We start from the raw sequence: 24,449 nt of genomic DNA, 5'->3' as shown, positions 1-24,449 counted from the left end.
TTGTGAAACTGGTTTATTTCAAATAAACTTGTTGTAAATGTTAATAAGACAAAATGCATAATATTTAGGAGCTCCAGAAAAATCATACATGAAAACCTGCCTTCCGTGCAATGGCTGGGAACACCTATTGCACTTGTCAATAACAGCACTTATCTTGGAATAATTTTAGATGAGAACTTACACTGGAAGCCATACATTCAGGCGCTTTGTAAAAAGTTAGCTGCAGCATGCTTTGCACTGTACAAATGCCGAGATTATTTTGGTAATGACATACTCAAAATTATTTATTTCTCAATTTTTCAAAGCCAGTTATCATATTGCATTGAATCATGGGGCCACACCTACCGATCTTATTTGGAACCACTTAGGGTCTTGCAAAAAAGGGCAATTCGATTCATTTCACATTCAGGATACAACGCCCACACTGCTCCTCTTTTTAAACAGATGGATATACTGCCACTACAATCATTACATGAATACAGGACTGTCTTGACAATACACACATGCCTTAAAGACAATTACTCGTTACACTCATCGCTATTCTGTATCCCACCACTATGCACTCGCAACGCCAATCATAGAAATTTCCTTCTTCCGAAAACGAAAAATGTCTATGGGGAAAGAAGGATGGCCCATGTTGGTCTTAAGCTGTGGAACAAGCTTCCAAGTGAACTCAAACATAGCAAAACTCTTCCTGAGTCATTGAAGAAATATTATAAACAATGAGTGAAGCCAGCGTTTTTTCTTTTCATGTATTTTTGTGTGTTTGTATGCGTTTGTAAAATAGGCTTGGTGCTCTGAATATTGTTGCCCTATGTACCCATTTATGTATTTCTAATTTCATGAGCTTTTATATGTATGTAATTAATTTTAGTTATGCCGGCAATTTTCTTTGAAGCTGAACTGCATGGATCCCAACTAGCTTTTAGCTAGAGATCCAGATGTTTTCACAAGCATGCCTTGTATGAATGTTGAGAAATAAAATTGAATCAATCGATCAATTAATCAATCAATCAACAAGCACATGCCGGGGCAGTGGCGCATAGCTTAACCGCTGCACCACTGAGCCAGTTGCGGTGTGACGACTATCTGCGTTCTATAAATACGACTGAGATGGCCGTGATGTCATCAACACTACGTGACCACTAGTGGTAAATCATAAGGCACCGCCAAATTTGAAAATATAAAATTTTCCAAAACTGGAAGTTGGTTCAACCCAAAAATTATTAAGGACCCACAAAGTTTTGGAAAAAGGCCTACCCCAGGAAATGAAATCAGATGGATTAGATGTAAAATAGGTGTCGAATTAGCCTATCCTAATATGAAAATTTAACAAAGTTGTCAAGCGTTTAAAATGTCATAAGTAATGCATACCATATAAAGGAGCTTTGCAGGGAAAATCGCAAAAACATATACTTATTGTAGATACCATAGCAGGCAGCCTGAATGCCAGCACATTTTCTTCGTTATGAACGTGGTTAAGAAGTTAAGAAGTCCCCAAAGTTTTTTAGTGACTACAGTAAGCTGTCTATAAAAGAAACTGAGGTCGTCGCATTTCTACACAATTCCATCTGTTAGAGTCCACATAGAACGCGTGAATTCCGAGATGTAATTTCACCTGAATGTGAGCAACTGCTCGGATAGGGTTGGAAATATGGGTGAGCATATCTGGGAACTAAAGCGTGCTAGGTGAATTCTACCTATTGGAATTCTACACGCAAGGCGGTGACCATCGGCGCGAAACTCCTACCGGAGTGACGTGGGGGTTGTCCTGCCCTTGGCATAGAGCGACGCCTGAAGATGTTAACTGTTTCCCTTTCACTTCGTACTACCGAAATGAAAGAAATGCGGGACACAACAGCGGCGCCAGACTAGGGATTAGTTTCGAGTCGACTGCCACCGTCTTTCATGCGTAGTTCCGGGAAATCAGTAGAAATTTTGGGAGCATATATCTCGGAGCATGTGTGCTCTTGAATAATTCTACCAAATAGAGTAGTCTAGTAATGCGACTACCTGTTTGCTTTCAAAGTTGACATTCACGATAACCGCAGTTGTTTAATGTTAATTACTAAAATGTAGTTAATTATGTGCCCAACTGGGGCAACTGTGATCACACTTTGTGTGCCCCTCTTCACATAACTTATGCACAGTAGAGAATTTAACCTATCACTCACCGCATAATTCTAAGAAATCTGTAAAGTGTTACTGTAATGGCCGTTTTACATGGAGGCTGAAGCAAAGCTGTTGTACGGAACACCTGGGCACTGCCTGGCTTCGTATTTGCAGTAGACCTAGTGCTGTACTCGCAAAGAATAAAGATCGTCATCACCGAATGGGCACTCAGGCTGTTGTCAACCTCTGCCACCTAAGCCTCGCGTTCAATGCCATGAAGTCGTCCTCATAACTGGCGATGAAGCTCTGTCCCAGGTCAATCAGAACCGACACCTGGGGATTCGCTTCAGCTGCGGCAGTACCATATATACGCAGAACAATAGCAGCACCTGCGAGACGCATCGCAATCGGCCGGCGCCTATTTGCACTGCCGAACCCTTCGCGGTGTGCGGGAGGTCTGGAAAACAATCCTCGAGCCGGCACTGAGCTTCGCGATCGCCGCAGCGTGCATATCGGCCAACAGTCGGGCGTGGCTGCAGTGAAGGCAGCGCGATGTGGGCCGTGTCGCCCTTGAGTGGCACGGTCGGTGGCTGTTGACGCCATCCGTGGTGTCGTCGGCTGGTCTTCCTTCGAAGTCCGCAAATCAAGGTGCAAGCTTTCGTTCGAAGGGTGGTTGCGCTTAATGAACGGCTCGACGTGGGCCCCACGGAATGTCCCTGTTCTTGGCCACCAATGGTAGCCGAAAACAATGGCGCAAGCAAGCACTCACGTGAGTTGCAAGTTCGGCTTCCTGGCCAGCTCTGTCCAGAAAGCTGCCGAACAGATGTGGACTAAGGCAGTCCGAAAGCAGGTATACGAAGAGGAGACTGCTAACTGGCGCACCGTAGCGCTATAGAGAAGTCCACAATGCTGCTGTATGGGACACATAATACACCAGAGAAATTCTACGACAACGGCTTAGCAACCGCTTTGCTCTTCGAAGCGTGCACAGGCCGCTTTCCTGCGTTTGTGAACCGGTGTGGTTTCACCCCGACCCTGATTTTACAACCGCAATGGGCTGAGTGTGCGGAGAGAAGAAGAAACTGTTGAAAATCTACTTTGGTGCGCGAACCTGCCCTCTCACCTCTCAAGCGACACCGCCCTCAGAAGTGCGCTTGGCTCGGCAGCAGCAGAGCCTGCGATCAACCTGTAAACGGTTGCGATCAACCTGTGCGATCAACCTGTCAAAAAAACCTGTCAACGGCAAGAGCATCACAGCAGCATAAGAGCTCGATTGCGAAATGGTTTGCACAGCTCATCTCACTGCCGAGCATTTTTTTTTTATGGGAGTGCGCAGTGTGAAGGGCGTGTACAGTCTTTGTCAAAAGTATACAGCCCAAGGGGTCTGCTTTTTGAGCCCAGGAGCTTGACTCCTCATACATACTCAGGAACCCTAATCTCAGAAAGGCGGCAGGAACTAAAGTCCTCAATCCTAACAAGTTTGGGACCGTAAAATATGCTGTACAGCTCCGCAACACGCCTTGGAAACAAATCCCTTGGGCTGTATATTTTTTATAAATACTGTGCGTCACACTCTGTTCATGAGCGAAACATAATCCGTACCGTGTGTTGCATTCAGACGCGTTTATTCGTGCTGACTACTCGCTAGCCGCAGCGAAACAAATGCTTCTGCGCAAATGTTAATTAACGGAACTCTCATTTAAGATAAAGCTGGCCCACAGAAAGCACACTGAAAATGCAACGTTTCCTAGACTTGCGCTTAAGTTGTATACACTGGAACTAACTGCTTGTAAACTAGAAAAGCCTTTCGCGCAGAAAATTATTGGCCGGTGCCTTGCATGCAGGTCGGTAATAGCCAAAGTAGCAGGCATGAATGCTGGCCACTCTACAAATCTAGGAACCGCGGAAGAAACGGGAGCAGATGAGCTGAGGCCGTCTAGGCCAGCGCTCCTAGATCTACTACTACAGAAAATAAATAGAAGGGCTGCTCACCAGCCTTTATGGAGATGACCATGCATACTTACTAGGTTCTTCTTGTCCAAATCTTGCAGAGGACTGCCGCTGCGGTCAGCTTGACTGAGCGTGATGCGGGAAGACTGCATTGCTTCTTGCTCAGGGCTGCCCTTTAGTGGAAAGCAAAAAAAAATGTCTTTATAATCCGGTTATCGGGGTAACGTTAGGCTGCTAACAGACAGACAGAACAACTATTGAGCAAGTGAGTTTTAGACCCAGCTGGGTCTCTGGGACACTGCGCGGTCCCGCACAGCACCAAGTAGGTCATACCGGGACATGACGTCGGCAGCCCGAGTCACCGCAGCAAGCTGCGATGTCGGGTCTACAGACATGAGCAGGACCTCCCAGTCCTCCCAGCTCGAGATGGCGGGCTGTCACCGCGGGGGAGGGTCAGCAGGGCAGCCGAAAAGGATACGGGACAGTGTGGCGTGGAGGTCACCACTTAGAGAGCATGCAGGGGATATGCTGCAAGAGTGGGATAAAAGCTGAGGGGATGACAGAGAGCGGGTCTGGAGGCGTCTGAAGAGGATCTGTTGGGAGTGCGTAAGAGAGGGGTGGGGAGGAGGAGAAGTCCGACGGTCCAAACGGAGTATTTGCGTGAGCTCCGCAAAGGTGTGCGCCCGCTCCCTCGAGAATCCTGGATCGAGACTGTCCTGAGCCCGGCAAATCAAACCTCGAGCCAATTTATCGGCAGCCTCGTTTCCAGGGTTCGCAGAGTGAGCCGGCACCCACTGAAGCTCTACCCTTCACGGTAAATTTTGGGTAGGGGTTTCAAAAATTACCAGGCAGGGGCGTGAATCCTGCCCCTGGAAAAGTTGGACAGAGCCGTTTTGGAGTCGCTGAAGATGTATTGAGCGTCCGGATGTTCAAGGGCTAGGGCGATGGCGGTCTCCTCTGCCTCATCAGGCGTAGGGCCCGAGGGAAGACGGTGAGTTAGGGGGTGAAGTAGGGTTGGATTGTAGGTAACTGCTACCACTTCATGCGCTGTACATGCGGCGTCTACCCAAACGGCATTGTGGGCTTGCCCATAATACTTATGGAGGGCATTAGCGTGAGCTACGCGGCGAGGGATGTGATATTGGGGGTGGACGTTTCGAGGAAGGGGTTTCACAACGAGAGGTGTATGGATGTGTTGAGGGATGGCTATAAGGGTTGGCTGGTTAGCGGGTATGTTGATGCGAAGGGAAGAGAGTATATGGCGGCCAGTGACGCTCGTGGCGAGACTGAGGTACTGTGTCTGAAGGTGCGCGCCAACTAGTTCCTGAATGGTGTTATGCATGCCTAGTGAAAGAAGTTTAGCTGTACTAGTGCTACGAGGTAGGTTTAGGGCTGCCTTAGTCGCAAGGCGGATCATTGCGTTCACGCATTCGGTTTCCGTGCGGTTCAATTTGAGATATGGGGTTGCGTATAGAATGTGGCTAAGAGTAAATGCCTGCACTTCTTTCAGGTTGTCCGCTTTGTGTAAACCCTTGTTAAGGGAGGACACTCAGCGTAGAAGGTGCAACATGGATTGCATGGAGGCCTCGAGTCTTTTAAGGGTATGTTCATTTCGTCCAGAATCCTGCAAGCGGAGGCCAAGGATGCGGATGGCGGTTGTGATGGGGATAGGGGATCCTTTTAAATTGATTTGGATGGGTGAGATAGCGCCAGATTTTGGCCTAATTAGGAAGAGCGCGGACTTAGATGGGGAACATTCGAGCCCGATGCATGACGCGTGAGAGGAGATGGTATCTGCTGCTAAGTGAAGAGTTTCCTCAATTTCCCCGTCAGAGCCATGAGAGCCATGCTAATGGTTGCAGAGGAAAGTGGCCAACAGCTCCCAATGGCTAAAAACAACTCTCCATTACACCCTTCGTAGTAGTACTAAAACAAAATAAGGGACCCCTTTAAACTCAACTCGGAAGCTTTAACGCGAGTAAAGTTTTATAATCAAACTCTTAATCTAGCTTTTCCCCGGCCCTAATCACTTGCACCATGTTTGGTGCCCATGCAGGATTTAATTCCTGTTCAAATCGATATTAAGTTTGCTGTTTTCGTTGCCTCAGTTCAGGTGATTTATTCGGGCCACACGTAATTCCTGACTCAGTAGAGATGAAATTGCTTTATTATAGTGGAACCTATTTATTAGGAGGCTAGGGGCCCAGCAGGGCTCAGGTATCCATTAAGAGAACAAAAATTACCGGCGGCTTAACTACTGCTGAACCAGGTTAAATTTAGAGCGAAAGATGAGGTGTATCGGGTAAGTCGACGCTTCTTGGCGTCTGTAACGGTGAGTGTGTTCCGCACATTGGATAGGCTGCGCGCCAACCGTGCCACCCTGGCAGGTGGCAGTCAAATAATTAGTTTAATGCGAGAGGTTGGTCACCCGGCCAATGACGCTGCCGCATATTCTGACGCCCTCTACCGGTGAATCGCAAGGTAAAAGGTCAAGTGGTGCGACACCATAGTGGACCACATATGGTAAGAACTGTAGCCACATTTGACCTCTGGCTCACTTGAAGGTCAAGCGGCGATGCACGGCGAAATCGTCTTTACCTAGCGTAGTGGAGCTTTCGCTTCAGGAACATGAGAGGCCTTGGTGTTCTGCGCATGCAGTGCGCCTTGAAATTCCCCTATACCCCTAATCGAAAGGGCCCTCATATTCTAAATGCCGCTTTTATTCGGACATTATCGCCTCCTCTTTGAGTAAATAAAAATAAAATTGAGGACTGTATTTGGTCGACCTGGGCCTTTTTTAAACGGTGTCTTCCTATACCGTCGTTACAGAGCTCGTGTCGTGTCTTGCTTCTTCCTTTGGTCCTTGTTCTTTTCGCGCTACTTTTCGCCACGAATCAAATTCATTTCGCCGAAATTTCCATCTTATAACTCCCGCCGTTATCTCAGCCACCCAACACGCTTAAGAGTACACTTCCAATAACCTATGGCACGTGATCGCTGCGTCAACCGGAGCATCGTCCCTGCCCACGAACCTAGTTTTGGTTGAAGTTTGGTGGTTTTGCTGTTTTACGATAGCTCTTGGTACTTGGAAAGCGACTGCTTGTGTCGGAGAGAGATCACACCATAGAATGTGATGCTATAATTAGCTGAAAATGTTTGAAAAACCTCTGGCGTTGCCGTTTAAGTGACATATAGAATAATGTAAAGATATAATGATCGGAGATAATTTAGGCCCACTTTGTTTATTAGTGTGGAACCTCGCCTTAATACGTCACACTCGCGGGAATACAGGACGTACTACGTCCGTCGCTATGGAGGAGAGTGGCGCTGGTGGGCACTTTCAAGGTTACACGTAAAAAAAATATAAATACCCACAAAACCAGCAGTTAGGACAGCCCTAGCTCAGTTGGTAGAGCACTGGGCGCCAAATTCGTAGGTCGTGGGTTGGTATCTCACCGGCGGCATGGTTTTTTTTGCGGCTTCATAATAATTTCTCTTAAGCAACACATTAAGTGAAGTATTATTATCTCATCGTTCAGCACTACAAATTAAAAAAAACGAAAACATTCCCCTATGGAGGAAAAACGGCAAGGCGGCCGTGTGCTGTGCGATGTCAGTGCACGTTAAAGATCCCCAGGTGGTCGAAATTATTCCGGAGCCCTCCACTACGACGCCCCTTTCTTCCTTTATTCTTTTACTCCCTCCTTTATCCCTTCCCTTACGGCGCGGTTCAGGTGTCCAGCGATATATATGAGACAGATACTGCGCCATTTCCTCTCCCCGAAAACCAATTATTATTATTATTATTATTATTCCCTTATGCACCTTGCTTTCGGTGACTATTGCCTTCCTTCATGAGGTGGTAAAACGAACCCGTCATTTCCCACCTCTTGTGTGCTATATATATATATATATATATATATATATATATATATATATATATATATATATATATATATATATATATATATATATATATATATATATATATCTTAGTTTTAAATTTTGGGATTGATTTATTTTGTTCGCTAGAAGTGATCACCGAAAACAAATGATAGTGCGTGAGTGTACCGTGTCTTCTGGGGATATTATGTTTTATATACTGTTAATTGCTGTAGGGGCCGCTATATGACATTACAGTTCGGGAAATTATGTTACCACTAGTCACCGGCGCATTTTGCTGTGCGTGAGTGTGGAGACAAGGACATCCATTTTGAAAAGGACGTCAACATAAGATTAGCTCCTCAGTACGGCTACACAGACGTACTAGCTTCTTGGTCACCCTTAAGGCAACAAGACATTATATAATCTGGGCGGCAGTGTTCGAGCGGCATAAGAAGTTCGTCTTTGGGAGAACGTCGGTGCAAAACAAAACAAGACAAGGGCGCCCTTAAATTTCAAACAATGGTGACAACGTGGGGTAGGATCAGAGAAATCGCAAAGCAAGACCGCATCATAAAATTCCTCATGCTGTCAGTTGCCCTCGACAATTGAAAGATGACATGCCATAACATTTTGCGAGAGAACTTTGAAAAACGAATTCTGAATGCGAGGCTAGGGCTGCCCGCCTCACCAACCACTGCAAATACATACGGGCGTCACTTCGTGCTGATTTGCTCTCCGAGGCACACAAGGATGCAGCGTTTATCTGCAGCATCATTGCTGGAGACTGAGCATGGTGTGCTTTCAGTACCACCACCAACAACGTGCCAGAGCGCAGAATGATTGGCCATGAGTTCTCCAGCGTAACGAAAGGTGCGGCGGCGGATGTACAAACCAAAGACGATGTGGATAGTTCTTTGGACGCCAGAGGTGTCATGCACCACGAGTTCGTTCCACAAGGGCAAGCAAATGCACCCGTGATGCACTGCTGCGCCTTCGCATTGGCCTATGGGCACATTGATAACGGAGCCTTGTGCTAATTCTGTGCGCAAAGGGTTCTCCCATTATTTAGTTGGTGCAGTTTTTTTGCGAGTACAGAATCTCTGCTGTGCAAACCACCGGATTTAGAGCAGATACGGCCGTCGCCAGCTGATGCTCAGTAACCCAACATGCACTTTCGCTGTGCATGACGAAGTGCCGTACTTATGGAAGAGTTACAAATACACTCTGCTAATAAGTCTTAAACCATATTCCCCATTAAAGTTCAGAAAGAAATGACTGCAGAAATTGTGAACCTCGTGTAAAAGCAACAAGTACGTCCTTAGGCATTCTACACCACTGCACTCTTCTCTTTACGTGAACTCTCTAGTGGCTAGCCCAAATGCCGGGCTGATGTGGACGCTAGAGGGTCGGCAGAGTCAACCTGAAAGAAGGCCGCATGTTCCCTTGCCATGGCCGGCTGCAATGGTCATGTCAGAAGGGGAAAGCAGGAAACGGTTGACTGCTGCTCCGTCGCGCTTCGGCGAACGCACCCTCGACGGGTCTGTCGTCAAGTAGGGGTGACATTGCCTAATCCGAAGCCTAACTCGATTTGCTCATGTCTGGTTCATATTTGTAGTGCAGAGGTTCCTCCACTTTATACCCGACGAGAGGTAGGTTCTTCGGGTGCACTGGCGTCCATGCAGTGGCTGCGACGTATTTCTTTTCTATTCTTCCTCTGCCACCTCTGCGCGATGGGAATAGTGGCCCAGATGGTGTAAGTCGTGAGGCCCCGGTGCCTCTTCGCTCGGTTGTTCACGGCCTCAACGCTACGAAGCGCTGCTCTATTTCGTAAGCGTAAGATGATGTTTGCAAGTACGGAACGTTTGTTAGCGACCAGCGGTTATGCGTTTGCGTTGGTGCTCGAACGATACTAGTTACCACTCTCATGAAGACCATCGGGCGCGAATAGACACAGCATATGCGACAGAAACACTATTTTCTAACCAACCTTGCTCGTGTCCGTTGTCAGCGTGCTGGTGATGCTCCGAGCCGGAGACTTCGGAGTTCTTCGCCCACTTCTGTACTGACCTTCCATCGCGGGTACGGTGCCTTTGCCTTTGATACCGGGGAGCGGTGCGTGATGCTTGCAGCAACAAGGCTCTCTTCTTCTTCTTTGCACTGTTACACAGGGTTGGCCTTCATGGCTGCTGAGCGCGAGGTCTAGAGATCACATTCATGCCGCACTTCGATGGAGGCGAAAGTACCCGTGTGCTGTGCGATATGAGTGCTCCGTGACTGCCCCAGTTCTCTCAGTATTCTTTCACACTCTACTACATGCTGTCACTCCCACTTTACTCCTTTTCACGGCGCGGCTGACGTGTTCACTGATAATTGGTACAGTTACTGCACATTCCATTTCCTCAAAAACTATTTTCGTTGGTTGTCCTTCAGCGCCTTCTTAGGGTGCCCGTTTGGAGTGTGACAATTAGGCGCCTTTCAATTCTAACGAAAACAAAAATGCTTTTCATCTGCTGCTATTCTATGAGAAGGTGATGATGATAATGAATTTTTATAGTGGAAGTGCATCTGTCGGACGTTGAAGCTGCACTATGCGATGGTAAAGACGGCTTGAACATGCTGCCATACGCCCACACAACGCGCAATTAAGCACCACGGTGCATCAGCGCGCGAACACAGCATCTGCACGCGGTGACGGCAACAGGCCGCTTTTGCTTGAGCCCCGCCCACTTTTTGGACAGTTTGGGTCTAAATAATTAACTATTATTCCGATTTCAAAAATTTTTGTTTGAGCAGTATCCTGTTTTTGATTACAACCTGCAATTACAGCAATGCTGCGCAGCATCCTGTTTCGACTGCAACCACTCGTTAGTCGCTACCTCTTCCGATTTCCTCACAATTGCAGCAGACACGTTATTGCGTGTACGACCTGGTCAACGTAGCCTACTAAATCTTTGTCTTTGTCTTTAATAATCGGGGCAGTGAAAATACAAAACAAGACCTAAGTAATGAACGGTAACGAAGCCAGGAAAATGTTCAAAGGGGTCTCAAATGTACTGCTTTGTTCCTACACATATCCGAAGCTGAGAATAAGTTTGTTGACAAAAACCATTTCTTCTTTCTTGGCTGTCCATGAATCATGACACCCAATTCATATCTGAATTTCTGTCTTCGTACATCCCTCTATAGAGTTGGCTCTGCCGAATAACCCCGGTGTGATGACGTTGATGTGCTCAGGACCATTGCGTGCTCGGAGACTAGGCGAGATCTATCGGCACTCGGTTATGGTTGCGTGTCGCCGGAGCTGCTATAGCGCTGCTCAGATGGTGGCTCAGATGGTTGATTGGAGCAGTGAGAGTAGAAGGCCCGCTGTTGTGTGGGTGCTGGCAACTTGTTGTAGGGGCCGCTTTACTAAGGTCGAGCACCGAGCAAGTGACAAGCCGCGACACCTTGGACACGCTTTTTTGTCTTTACGTGCCCTTCCCGTACTTCTTACACTACTACTTACGCACGGTCGCAGTAGTCTGCTACTGGCATCACGACAGCCAGAATGCAGCAAGAGCCATCCATGAATACCACGCTTGAACAGATGTCCACCCTTAGCCCCTTCATGTGGCTTTGCTTTCCATTTACTTGCGAAGTATGTGAAGTACAGCGAATGCAGCGTCGACATTGATATGTGAAGGCCTGCAGCCACTTTGGAAGCGGTCAATATGCCTGAATTGCTGTAGATAATTCTGCTCGCCGTCTAAACTTTTCTGCATATCAAATCTCGCCAGTTTACAAACACAGCCTCGCGAATCAGCCCCCTCCTCTATCACTCCAATCGAGCGCCGCATGTGGACAACAATAGACAGAATTCTTCATTTCACCCTGCCTCCTCTCATGCTTTCATCCCACTTCCCCTCTACGTCGTAACAGTTGGCGTGTCGAGATCCACACTCTTGCACTACGTCATCTAGATGTCTTCCCCCAAGAGAAGCCCACCCATACTCCTTCCCACACATTCCTTCTGGGAGCCTGCATTACGAGCTGCTCAGCCCTCACCCAGAAATAACTCGTTTACCGGGCCATACCCGAAGCTAATGCCTGTGGACTCCTATAGACTTCCTTCACTCCTCGACGTCACGAAGATGCGATGGCGCTGACTTCAGTAGCGACTTTCTAACGGCAGGCAAAACAGGTTCCGCCTGCCCGTACCTATACACTTCCCGCATGTTTGCAAACAAACGAGGTGGCGCTGCAGTCGCTAGTGGGCTCGCGGTAGGCAAAATGCCAGGGAGTGGCGTAGCGGAGAGGTGTTGAGCGCTGGTTTTCAAGGCTTGCAGGCGCGTTTCCAGTTTCTGCGAATCACAGCAATGGCTGATGCATCCAACTTGGTAATTTTTCGAACTACACCAGCTCGCGTTGGCGTGCAGCGTATTCAAGGAAATAGTTTGCCTCTGTGTATTGTAGATATGGTTAGTAGTAAACAAGTAAAAAGCGTTCCTGCCGTTGATTTATGCCCTAGACATTGAATAAAAGAAGTTTTGACACTCTGCACTAGCCGGAATGATTTTACTTCGGGACAATAGTGAGGGGAAGTGCTGGCGTTGTTTCGGCGGAGCAGACGTGCGGTCACCGTCTGTTGACACACGTGTCTCGCTGTGCGTAAAGTGGGGACAGAGTCGTGTCACCGATCTCCTTTGCCTCGCTTAAGCGCTGTTTTTAACCGCATGATCACGCACCAGCCAGGCCGACTTGTTCTCGTGTTAAACTGGTCGATTTGGGGAAAATTTTTGATTTCTGGAATTATTTTTTTTCCTAGCCCTGGAGTCTTATTTCGTGACGAAAAATTAGAGCAAAATATTCAGTACAAATTTATAAATTACGTTTTTTAGATGTGTGGTCGTCGAAAATTGTGAGGTAACTTCTTTGATTTCAGTGCCGCATTTCTTTGACCAAAGCGAAAGCGAAGATGCCATAAACGAGGAAATAAACTTTAAGTTTCGTTTTGTGACCTCTTACATTTTCTGCGGCTGCCATCACTCACACCTTCGTAATTCCATAACGCGTGAAAACAAAATGATTCCATTGTCGCAAACTATTGCTGAGACGTTGAGGAGCGTAATAAATCTCGCGATTTTTTTCCTACACGTGCAGTATTATGTTCGTTATTTTTGTAAGAAACGTTTTAATGTAACTATGCATGCATAAGTACTGATAATCTAAAAAAGAAGTAATCACGTCATCATACAGAACAGGGCTTTGTGTACATGCTAGCACAAAAAAAAAATTGCGCACTTTCTACTCAATTATTTAAGACCTTGGGGTGACTTGACGAGGGAGTTAATTATAACTACCCAAAACTGCACCAGGTATAGCTAAAAATAAAGAGCATTACTGAAACTAGCGTAGCAATTTCATATTTGCACCAAGTTTAGTTACATATCGCATGCATAAATAAGGAAAACACTTCATTGCCGCGTCCCCTCTCAATCTCGCCACGTGTCTGTTAGTAGCACGCCTGCGGCCGCGTCTATCCAAAGAAGCTTCGCGATCATGTACTACCTCATGAAACATGACACGTGGATGATTCAATGAAAAAGCATGTTGCGTTTAGCACACCTAAGCTACGCTATTCTGAGCACGCCAACGCGACCGCGCAAGATTGACACAACTTACCGAACTTCTTTATACTCGAATCAAATTATTCCGTCGGTCATATTAAGGAACGGTTTCAAGTAAATATTAAATGTCATAAAATGCGCTATTAAAACATGCTCTGCTACTAACGAAAGAACGCATGCATTCCTTGGGGGCGAGTGAACCTGCTGGCGACCCGAGCACACCGGCTCAAGGTGATAAACACGTGTGCAGCTACATATATGTTTTTTTTCCTTGGGCAATTATCAGCCTACTATCCTGATGTTCAGGTTAATGAACGCAGTAACTTGCATGTTATCAAGTGCATTGAGTGGGAGTGCCGATCGACTCCCAGAATTCGCGCTTTACTACCGTGGCCTATTGCCTGTTCGCCAGTTTCCTAATGCGGTATTTATGCGCGAGAAACATATCGAGGGTAAATTAAATTTCCTTTTTGCTACTATGCGAATGCAACAGTGACGCAGCTGGTCAATACATGCTGCTTCTGCAGTGCGCAGGCATGATGCAGCCGCCGGTAGCTGCGGTATAGGCATGGGCAGGCGGAACCAGTTTTGCCTACCATGCGAAAGTCGCTGCTGACATCAGCGCCACCGCATCTTCGTGACGTCGCGAGATGAAAAAGGCAAGCGTCATGTTTGTAAGAACAGGTGGCGCTGCGGTCGGCAGCGAAGCGGTGCGTAGGCATAAACGCACTATGCCTACACTGCACCAAGCGACGCTGCCTTCAAAACCAAATTGCATATGCGAATAAGGCGAAACATGCGCATCGCTTTTTATTAGAAACATTTTTGTTTCTGCCCGAAGAGAAGTTATGCACTTTATTTCATGTTTTGACAGATGGAATTATCAGTGGGAGCGCTGCATCACCTTCCTTATCTGAGTTGTGTTGAGTTGAGGTGTTCAATGCTACAGGTGGGGTTAGCCTTGCTCATTCTGCCGGCAATTGCTCCACCGTAGTGTCCCTTCTATATTAATAATGTCCTAAAGCCTGTCGCATCTACCCCGCTATGCGCACAGTCTCTTATAATAGCACACATTCCTCTCCCGCAGTCACCATCTATGCACACAATCACTCCACACAGTCCACATCACGATCCACTCCAGAAGTCACCACCTATGCACATATTCAGTCACAGTAGAACATACGCCATTGTAGTGCCACAATCCATACACGCATTAACTCACAGTATAACGTAGTCCACTCCAGAAGACACCATCTACGCACACATTCAATCACAGTAGGCCATAGTCCGTTCCTGCTGTCACCATTTAGAAACAAGATCCGTGTCCTGCAGAAATGTTAAAAGAAGGCGTGCAGCCTCCCTTCTGCATGTCTGGTTTCCACTCGGGTAGACAATGTCCTGAACTGTACTGTGACGGGTTCCTATCTTCTCGAAGGAAGCGAACATCACATGCCTTTCCGCGCTGTACTCCGGAAAGTACATAATACAATGTTCGATATCTTCGCACATACCACATAAAGAACAGAGCGGAGACGATGCTATGCCCGTCTTATGCATCCAGGCAGGAGTGCGAGCAGAAGCCGTGCAAAATTGATGTAGTAGAGTCGCCAGGGATCTTCTCAGTTTCTTGGTCACACATGGCTTGAGGGGCGCACTCCACAGGGTACTGAAATGATCGAGCACCGTTTTCCTGTAGAGACTTTTTTCATCTTGAGGTACTTTTTTTTGATGGATTCCTTGAGAAAGCTTTATGGGCGTGATTGTCTGCCTCCTCATTACTGTTGACTCCTATGTGAGAGGGCAACCATTGGAAAGATAGAGTAAAGCCTCTGATGTGCAGATTCTGCACCAAGCGCAGAGAGCTCATAGGCAAGGCATCAGTAGGAAATGCGCACTCTAACCTCTGGAGGGCAGATTTTGAACCAGTTGTGATGACAACAGGTTCAGTCGGACAAGACCCTAACTTCCGTAAAGCCACCTCAATAGCAACACTTTCAGCCGTTGTGGAGGATACGACAGCAGTAAAGCGTACGGACCACTTACAGTCCAAAGAAGGAATGCAAAAAGCCGCTGCGCTAGCTTGTTTGACCTTGTCCACAAAACCATCCATGAAAATTTAAATATGGCGGGCATACTCTGTTTCCAAATTCCAAATGCACAAGTACGAGCGAACGCGTTGCTGCCGAAGGAGAGCTGCGCTGTGCGCTCGCATGGGAAATTGTGATCTTACAGTCGGGGGTTTCAACCTTTTCCTTTGCCTTCGGACAATATGGTCTAAAGAACTAATAGTATTGAGTGCCAAGTAAGCCTTCGACTCATGTCTCTTGCAGACCCGCTGGGGAAGGGATCGCCCAGCTACCGTCTCTCCTACGTGGCCAAGATGCATTAGAAGTCTCTGAGAAGCGACAAGGCTAAGAGGTTTCGATAGAGACTCATGAAGTACTGCCTTATTCGCAGCTGCCTGAGGAACTGCAATGGCTCTTCTTAGGCTCTTTCTGTGGACAACTTCGAGACGCTCAAGTTGTGATGCCTAGGGGGAAATTAAAGGTAATTGATACATTATCCGGCTGACCACCAGCGCTTCATGAAGTTTGACCATTGAAGAAGGATGGTTTCCCCATTGCTCACGTGCAATTCAACGGATCACATTGAGACGAGGAGATACAGATGAAACAATCACGTCTACAAGTTTTAGCCACTGTAGACGGGAGTCAATAAAGACGCCCAGGAAACGCGTCTGGTTGAATTGTCGGATGCAAGAGTGACCGAGGTCTATCTTCAGCCGTGCTTGACGTCTTCCTACACCTGGAAACAGAACATAGCTTCTTTTTTCCATTCACAGAGACAATCCCACACCTTGAAGGTAAGCTTGCGCCGAAAGTAGAGCCTTCTGAGCTACCAGGGCTAATCGCTTGTGTTGGTAGCCAGTAATCCAAATACAGATGTCGTCAGCATATATTGCCATACGCACTTGGCTGCAATTTTTTTGCAACGAATCGGAAAGGCCAGCCATTACAACGTTAAAGAGCGTTAGAGAAAGAACACTTCCCTGAGGCACACCTCGTGATAGAACCCTTTCGGTGCTTAAGGTACTTCCTAACCATACACGAACCGCGCTATCACTTATAAACTTGTAAATGAATCTTAACATAAGGTCCTGTATGCCCATGCCTTGCAAACTGTTTAGAATTTAGCAATGAAGCACTTTGTCGTAAGCTTTCGCAACGTCAAGAAAAATGGCTGAGGTGGAAAGGCCGAAAGCTCTCCGGTGTTCAATGGGACTCACCAAAACGCTATCTTGGCCCAAGTGCTCAAGACGCTATCTTGGGCACTAAGACCTCGGCGGAATCCTGTCATACATTTTAGCAGTGCCTTGCGGTCCTCATGCCACCACTACAAGCGTTTATTTACCAGCTTATCCATCAGCTTACCTACACAGGAGGTCAATGACACAGGGCGATACGAGGCAAGGTCCGTCATGTCTTTGCCAGACTTCAGCACTGGAACTACATGTGCCACCTTCCATGACGGAGGAACATCGCCAGTCTCCCAAACACGATTGGTGAAGTTGAGGAGCTCCTCTCTGAGTTCCAAGGGCAGATTGTTCCGCATTTGATTGGTGATACCGTCGGGACCTGGTGCACACCGCCGCCGCAGGCAGCGCAGTCTGAAGCTCACAAAGCGCGAACGGGACGTCCAATATAGACCTGGAGGAAGCAGGTGTTGTATGTATATATATATATTCCAGAATTAGCACGTACGAGAGCGTCTGCAAATTCCGCTGCCAAGCACGCAATAAGTGTTTCCCAGCGTATTGAAAGAGCTTCAAATGGCTTCTAAGGGCAAGAGTCTGCAGCAAGGTTCCAGATAACTCGCGATATTCTCGTCATCGGTGAGAACATAGTCAAACTAGCGCAGAATGATGCCCATTGCAACCTGTACAGCTTGTTCGTGTGCCGTCTAATGGCAGGGTTCAGCCTATAGAAGGTCGTCTTCAGATCCCCGTCGTCCTTCTTCTGCATGAGTAGACGCTCCGCCCTTCTCGTTGCACAAAGGTTCCCGAGTTTTAAATCCGAGGCCGGAAAATGATCATTTAACTTGTCCGCCGTAGTTGCTGCCAGCTTACTAGAAATCATTTTGTCAATAACATCACCAGAAACACGTTCTAGGTGCTCTCTCTACTTGTCCCAGTTGACCACATTGCTAAATTTAGGACCATGCATACGAAAGTCAGCAGCAAACACAAAATTCGGATAGTGATCACTTCCCATGCGGTGAGGCGCTGTTGAATACCTCATGCGCACGTCAGGTGAATGAAGTGTCAGGTCTAGAGCTGTCGTTAAGGTTGGAGGCCGGAAGAAAGTGGGGCTTCCATCATTGGCAACACACATGTCCAATTGTCAATAACTTCTACGAGCTTGTGTCCACGGGAATCCGTGTTCCTGTCACCCCAGATGACATGATGGGCGTTGAAATCACCGCAGATGATTCTAGGAGCTGGGCAGCGGTCGCAGAGCTGCTGCAGAAACAAACCTAATGCTACCTTCTTCAGCGCGTACACGTACACGGACGCAATAGAAAGGGTTCGAAAGCCGAGCTGTATTCCCACAGCCGCTACCTTAATGTCATCCGTGCAAAGATCGGCAACGCTTAGAGAAACATGTGGAATTTCCCTTCTTATGTAAAGCGCGGCACTTCCTGCAGGAACTGTCTTTATGCTGCAGTTTTTATAAGACGACATATCCAGTCAAACATCTCCCGCTTGGCAGGCCAGCTTTTGACAGGGCCAATACTGGAACACAAGTCTATTTCAAGAATAGTTTTAGTTCTGCTAACCGACTTAAAATCCTAGCGCAGTTCCACTGCAATATGAACGGCACTTTTCGGTGCATATTAGATCCACGAGGTTTAACCACATTCATATCAGATCGCAAGAAAGTTCGCTGCGAAGGTGGTGATTAGGGACTGAAAAGAATGCACCAGCTGTAGGAACTTCTTTAGGTTACCAGGCGCCATCGCTGGAACATATGAACGCAGGGCCCCAAACAAAACATGAAGAAGGTCAGACAGACCTTTATTTTTGAGCTCCTTATTTTGCGCAACGCACTCACAAAATCGACAAAAGATGCAGACGGGGACACATTCTTGGCCGCAGTAGCTGGTTTTTTTGTCGCTTGTGCATATGAGATTCCCCCTTGCCGTCGAGTCTGGCTGTGATCCGGTCGCTCATGAACATGGACACTTTTTGCTGGAGGTCGAACAACTGACTCGCACGCAATAGACCTTGGCGTCTTGGTGGACTCAGGTCTCTTAGGGACATTGTTGGGTAACGCAACAACATCAGACTCCAACACTAAGAACTCGCCTAATACTGGGACAGGCGTCTCAGTCGGTTGGGTTTTGGGACCAGCAATAAAGGACATCCGACGGTGCAGAGCGCTCACAAGGGGGAGGGGGGGCAGCCTCCTGAACTTGCTGGACGATCGCCACCGCAATTGGCGCAAGTAAAATCGGCCTTGCAGGTTTTAAAGCCGTGGTCGCCTCCACACCGCTTACAGCGTCGATCCTTTGTGCAAACTTTGGCCATGTGCCCAAACCGTTGGCATCTAATGGAGGAGCTTCAGTGAAATCTGCAACTGTGTTTTCTGAATCCCAGATCAATTTTTTCGGGCACTCAGAGTTGGGAGCGAATGTCAACACGATTGAGTTGGTAGGTTTCGCAGCCCACTCTTTTCCTGGAGACTCCACACGACGCACAAATCGTTACACGTGCACAACACCTTGTGGCTTCAACTAATCAAGCAGTGCGCGTTCTGAATACCACTTTGGTACACCCTTAATAGCACAGGTGTTCTTCATGTAGGAGTGGGGCAACCGCACCTTGTCTTTGATGTCACCAATCTGAGAGCACGGCAAGAGGTTATCAACCTGCACTTCCGTCGAGACATCCAGCTGAAGAGCGCCGTGCATGGTGACCCGACTACGAATCGGAGCTGATCCCAGCAGTGATTGAATGGCCGCGAAAAGTAAGATGGGATTCCTCTCCATTAAATCAACCGTTTTCTCTGTGGGCTCAACCACTACCGGGATCACGACCGTTCGTCGCTTGCGACGACTCACCAACTTGAAGCCTTCGTTGTACACGTCAGCCATGTCGGCCACTGACTCGTCACCGTCCACGATCGCTGACTCATCCGCACTGAACGATGAAGTCTCGCTATACGGGTGGTCGTCTCCATGTTCCGGTCGCTCCACAGCCTGGGAAGCTATGACCGCCTCTTCCGAGCCAGCTTCCTTAGATTAGCGTTGTTCTTTCAGGATTGCCGGCTCCGGAGCAGCCGTGCTCTTCCCATAGGGACAGTACCGCCTTGAAGATGCTGCCGTCCTCGAATATTAAAATAAAACTAGGTAAATTAGGCAAAAATTAGATAAAAAACAGAGCTGAAACAGCCTCCTTCTCTGCTCCTATTTGGCAGCAAGTACCAGCACGGCTACGCGGCGACCGACTACGTTGCCGTATGAAATGAAACCGAGAAATCGCGCGGTATAGGGAGAAAATAATCGTTTACAGCTCTCAATTTCTGATCCGATACATCATACCCGATTGATTGCTAGTGCAAGGCGTATGGTATCCTTCTTTCTTGTTTCAGTTTCGTTTCTTTCAGTGTACATATCGTCATCGTCATTCAATATGATTTCCTATATAAGTGGCTTTACTGTGACGAATAAAGGAGGTTTTTTTTGCATACTGCGCTTGCGTGGTCCAGTGTCATGCGTCTGGTCTGAACCAGACACCACATATTGGCGACGAGGGTCAGTATCGGAGCCATGCCGCTCGGGTGTTTCCCAGCACCGCCCCCTTTCTTGCCTGCACCCGGTGTCCCGGCTGTGCCTTGGCAGTAGTGGAAACTTGTATTCCTGAATTTCCTGGAGGCCATTGGCGGCGATGAACTGAAGCCGAAGCGTTGCAAGGCAATTCTGCTAAACTCGCTCGGGGTTGAAGGCCAGCGAGTATTCTACAGCATCCTTGCACAAGGAGCAGACGTGACCGCGGACGCCGAGGCCGAGGACAAGGTGGACCAGTTCAAGGACGCGCTTGCTGCACTGGATACGCATTTCGCGAGCGCTACGAATGATTTGGTGGAGGGGCGCCGGTTTCGCCAAAGACAACTGCCTGGTGAGACATTTCAAGCATTTACAAACTGTCTTCTGGACCTTGCGTCTACTTGAAATTTTGGCAGTGCTACCGATAGCATGATTCGAGACCAATTACAGGAAGGCACTTCGTCACGAACAACCCGTGAACGCATGCTTTATGAAGGGTCTTCGCTTACACTGCAGCGTGCTGTTGACATCGGGAAGCAAATTGAGCAAACACAACAAGAGCTCGGGGAATTCGCGCATAGCACTGTGAACAAGATTCAAGATGTGCGAAAAAGGTCAGACTCTTATCAAGGAAGTTGCTACAGGTGCGGCTCGTCATCGCATATGGTTACTCGACTGCATGTCCGGCGAGGAACAAGCGTTGCCACTTTTGTGGAAACATTGGTCACTTTTTAAGCATGTGAAAATCGAAGAAAAAGAAATATGCCGTTCGAAAGCCCGAGAAGGCCAACGCCATCATGGTACTTCAAATCGGTGACCGTAATGCGTCGGCGAAAGATATTCGAGCCAACATTTCTATCGGGAAGATAAGATTGTCGTTGATTGTCGACACAGGCGCTACGGTTTCTTTGCTCAGTGAAGAGCACTACCAGAAATATCTAGCCAACACGTACTCATTGCGACCGCCGACTGCCAATTTGTGCAACTATTCCGTAGAACAAACCAAGTTAAGCGGTTGCTTTCTTGCTGACGTATCTTACAAGGGAAACAGAGCCGGTGTGCTTTTTCATGTCACAACCAAGGGCACTTCGCTGCTGAGGCTTGATGCCGTTCGGAGCCTGGGAATCACTATCAACGTCTCAAGCTTGAATTGCTGCCAGGTGACACGCCCTGATTCACTGCCTTCAAAATTCACGCACCAGTTTGCGCATTTGCTCACGGAACAGTTAGGGCATGTGAAAGGGTTTGTTCACCATGTTAAATGCCGTTCATATGTGAAACCAGTCGTTGCGAAACTCCGACGCCTGCCGCTCACGCTACGGTAACAGGTATCGGTAGAGATACAACGTCTGCTGGCCGAAGATATAATTGAACCTGTCGACGCATCGGAGTGGATTTCACCGATCGTCGTCGTGAGGAAGAAGAACCCTAATAGGGCCGTAAAGGACAACAAACGAAAATGGTTTTTAACGAAAGGAAGGTGCAGTAACTATCCCATTTATCAGTGAACACCTCAGCCGCGCCGTGAGAAGGAGGAAGGTGGGAGTGACAGCATGTAGTAGGGTGTGAAAGAATACTGAGAGAACTGGGGCACTTACGGAGCACTCATATCGCACAGCACACGGGTGTTTTCGCCTCCATCGAAGTGCGGCATGAATGTGATCCCTAGACCTCGTGCTCAGCAGCCATGAAGGCCAACCCTGTGTCACAGTGCGAAGAAGAAGAAGAAAAAGAAGAAGAAGAGAGCCTGGTTGCTGGAAGCATCACGCACCGCTCCCCGGGATCAAAGGCAAAAGCGCCCTACCTGCGATGGAAGCTCAGTACAGAAGTGGGCGAAGAACTCCGAAGTCTCCGGCTCGGAGCATCACCAGCGCGCTGACAACGGACACGAGCAAGGTTGGTTAGAAAATAGTGTTTCTGTCGCATACGCTGCGTCTATTCGCGCCCGATGGTCTTCATGAGAGTGGTAACTAGTATCGTTCGAGCACCAACGCAAACGCATAACCGCTTGTCGCTTACAAACGTTCCGTACTTGCAAACATCATCTTACGCTTACGAAATAGAGCAGCGCTTCGTAGCGTTGAGGCCGTGAACAACCGAGCGAAGAGGGACCGGGGCCTCGCGACTTACACCATCTGGACCACTATTCCCATCGCGCAGAGCTGGCAGAGGAAGAATAGAAAAGACAAATAAACAAGACAGAAATACGTTGCAGCCACTGCATGGACGCCAGTGCACCCGAAGAACCTCCCTCTCGTCGCGTATTAAGTGGAGGAACCTTTACACTACAAGCATGAACCAGACTTGAGCAGGTCGAGTTAGGGTTCGGATTAGGCAATGTCACCCCTACTTGACGACAGACCCGTCGAGGGTGCGTTCGCCGAAGCGCGACGTAGCAGCAGTGAACCGTTTCCTGCTTTCCCCTTCTGACATGACCATTGCAGCCGGCCGTGGCAAGGGAACTCGCGGCCTTCTTTCAGGTTGACTCTGCCGACCCTCTAGCGTGCACATCAGCCCGGCATTTGGGCTAGCCACTAGAGTTCACGTAAACAGAAGAGTGCAGTGGTGTAGAATGCCTAAGGACGCACTTGTTGCTTTTACACGAGGTTCACAATTTCAGCAGTCATTTCTTTCTGAACTTTAATGGGGGATATGGTTTAAGACTTATTAGCAGAGTGTATTTGTAACTCTTCCATAAGTACGGCACTTCGTCATGCACAGCGAAAGTGCATGTTGGGTTACTGAGCATCAGCTGGCGACGGCCGTATCTGCTCTAAATCCGGTGGTTTGCAGAGCAGAGATTCTGTACTCGCAAAAAAACTGCACCAACTAAATAATGGGAGAACCCTTTGAGTACGGAAGTAGCACAAGGCTCCGTTATCAATGTGCCCATAGGCCAATGCGAAGGCGCAGCAGTGCATCACGGGTGCATTTGCTTGCCCTTGTGGAACGAAGTCGTGGTGCATGACACCTCTGGCGTCCAAAGAACTATCCACATCGTCTTTGGTTTGTACATCCGCCGCCGCACCTTTCGTTACGCTAGAGAGCTCATGGCCAATCATTCTGCGCTCTGGCTCGTTGTTGGTGGTGGTACTGAAAGCACACCAAGCTCAGTCTCCAGCAATGATGCTGCAGATAAACGCTGCATCCTTGTGTGCCTCGGAGAGCAAATCAGCACGAAGTGACGCCCGTATGTATTTGCAGTGGTTTGTGAGGCGGGCAGCCCTAGCCTCGCATTCAGAATTCGTTTTTCAAAGTTCTCTCGCAAAATGTCATGGCATGTCATCTTTCAATTGTCGAGGGCATCTGACAGCTTGAGGAATTTTATGATGCGGTCTTGCTTTGCGATTTCTCTGACCCGACCCACGTTGTCACCATTGTTTGAAATTTAAGGGCGCCCTTGCCTTGTTTTGTTTTGCACCGACGTTCTCCAAAAGACGAACTTCTTATGGTGCTCGAACGCTGCCGCCCAGATTATATAATGTCTTGTTGCCTTAAGGGTGACCAAGAAGCTAGTACGTCTGTGTAGCCGTACTGAGGAGCTAATCTTATGTTGACGTCCTTTTCAAAATGGATGTCCTCGTCTCCTCACTCACGCACAGCAAAATGCGCCGGTGACTAGCGGTAACATGATTTTTCGAACTGTAATGTCATATAGCGGCCCCTACAGCAATTAACAGTATATAGAACATATTATCCCCAGAAATTGGAAATTGCGGTACATTCACGTACGAACATTTGTTTCCGGTAATCGCTTCTAGCGAACAAGATAAATTAATCCCAAAATTTAAAACGAAGATATATATATATATATATATATATATATATATATATATATATATATATATATATATATATATATATATATATATATATATATATATATATATATATATATATATATATATATATATATATAGCACACAAGAGGTGGGAAATGACGGTTTCGTTTTACCACCTCATGAAGGAAGCCAATAGTCACCGAAAGCAAGGTGCATAGGGGAATAATAATAATAATAATTCGTTTTCGGGGAGAGGAAATGGCGCAGTATATGTCTCATATATATCGTC

At 47.6% G+C, this 24,449-nt stretch overlaps 1 protein-coding gene across 1 annotated transcript in view; it reads right to left on the bottom strand.

The window, feature by feature from the left end:
• Window positions 1-19,706, bottom strand: part of LOC144097957 (uncharacterized) — a 36,389-nt gene extending 16,683 nt beyond the window's left edge. Inside the window, exons 1-2 of the mRNA XM_077630548.1 lie at window positions 19,674-19,706; window positions 4,137-4,235 (exon numbers count right to left, since the gene is read on the bottom strand). Of these exons, the coding sequence (XP_077486674.1) occupies window positions 4,137-4,235; window positions 19,674-19,706 (132 nt within the window). The remainder of the gene's footprint in view (window positions 1-4,136; window positions 4,236-19,673) is intronic.
• Window positions 19,707-24,449: the final 4,743 nt, after the last annotated feature.

This window comes from Amblyomma americanum, chromosome 7 (assembly GCF_052857255.1).
Source record: "Amblyomma americanum isolate KBUSLIRL-KWMA chromosome 7, ASM5285725v1, whole genome shotgun sequence".
NCBI lineage: Eukaryota > Metazoa > Arthropoda > Arachnida > Ixodida > Ixodidae > Amblyomma > Amblyomma americanum.
Note: the sequence above shows the minus strand (reverse complement) of the source record. Positions and strands in the feature narration are given on the sequence as shown.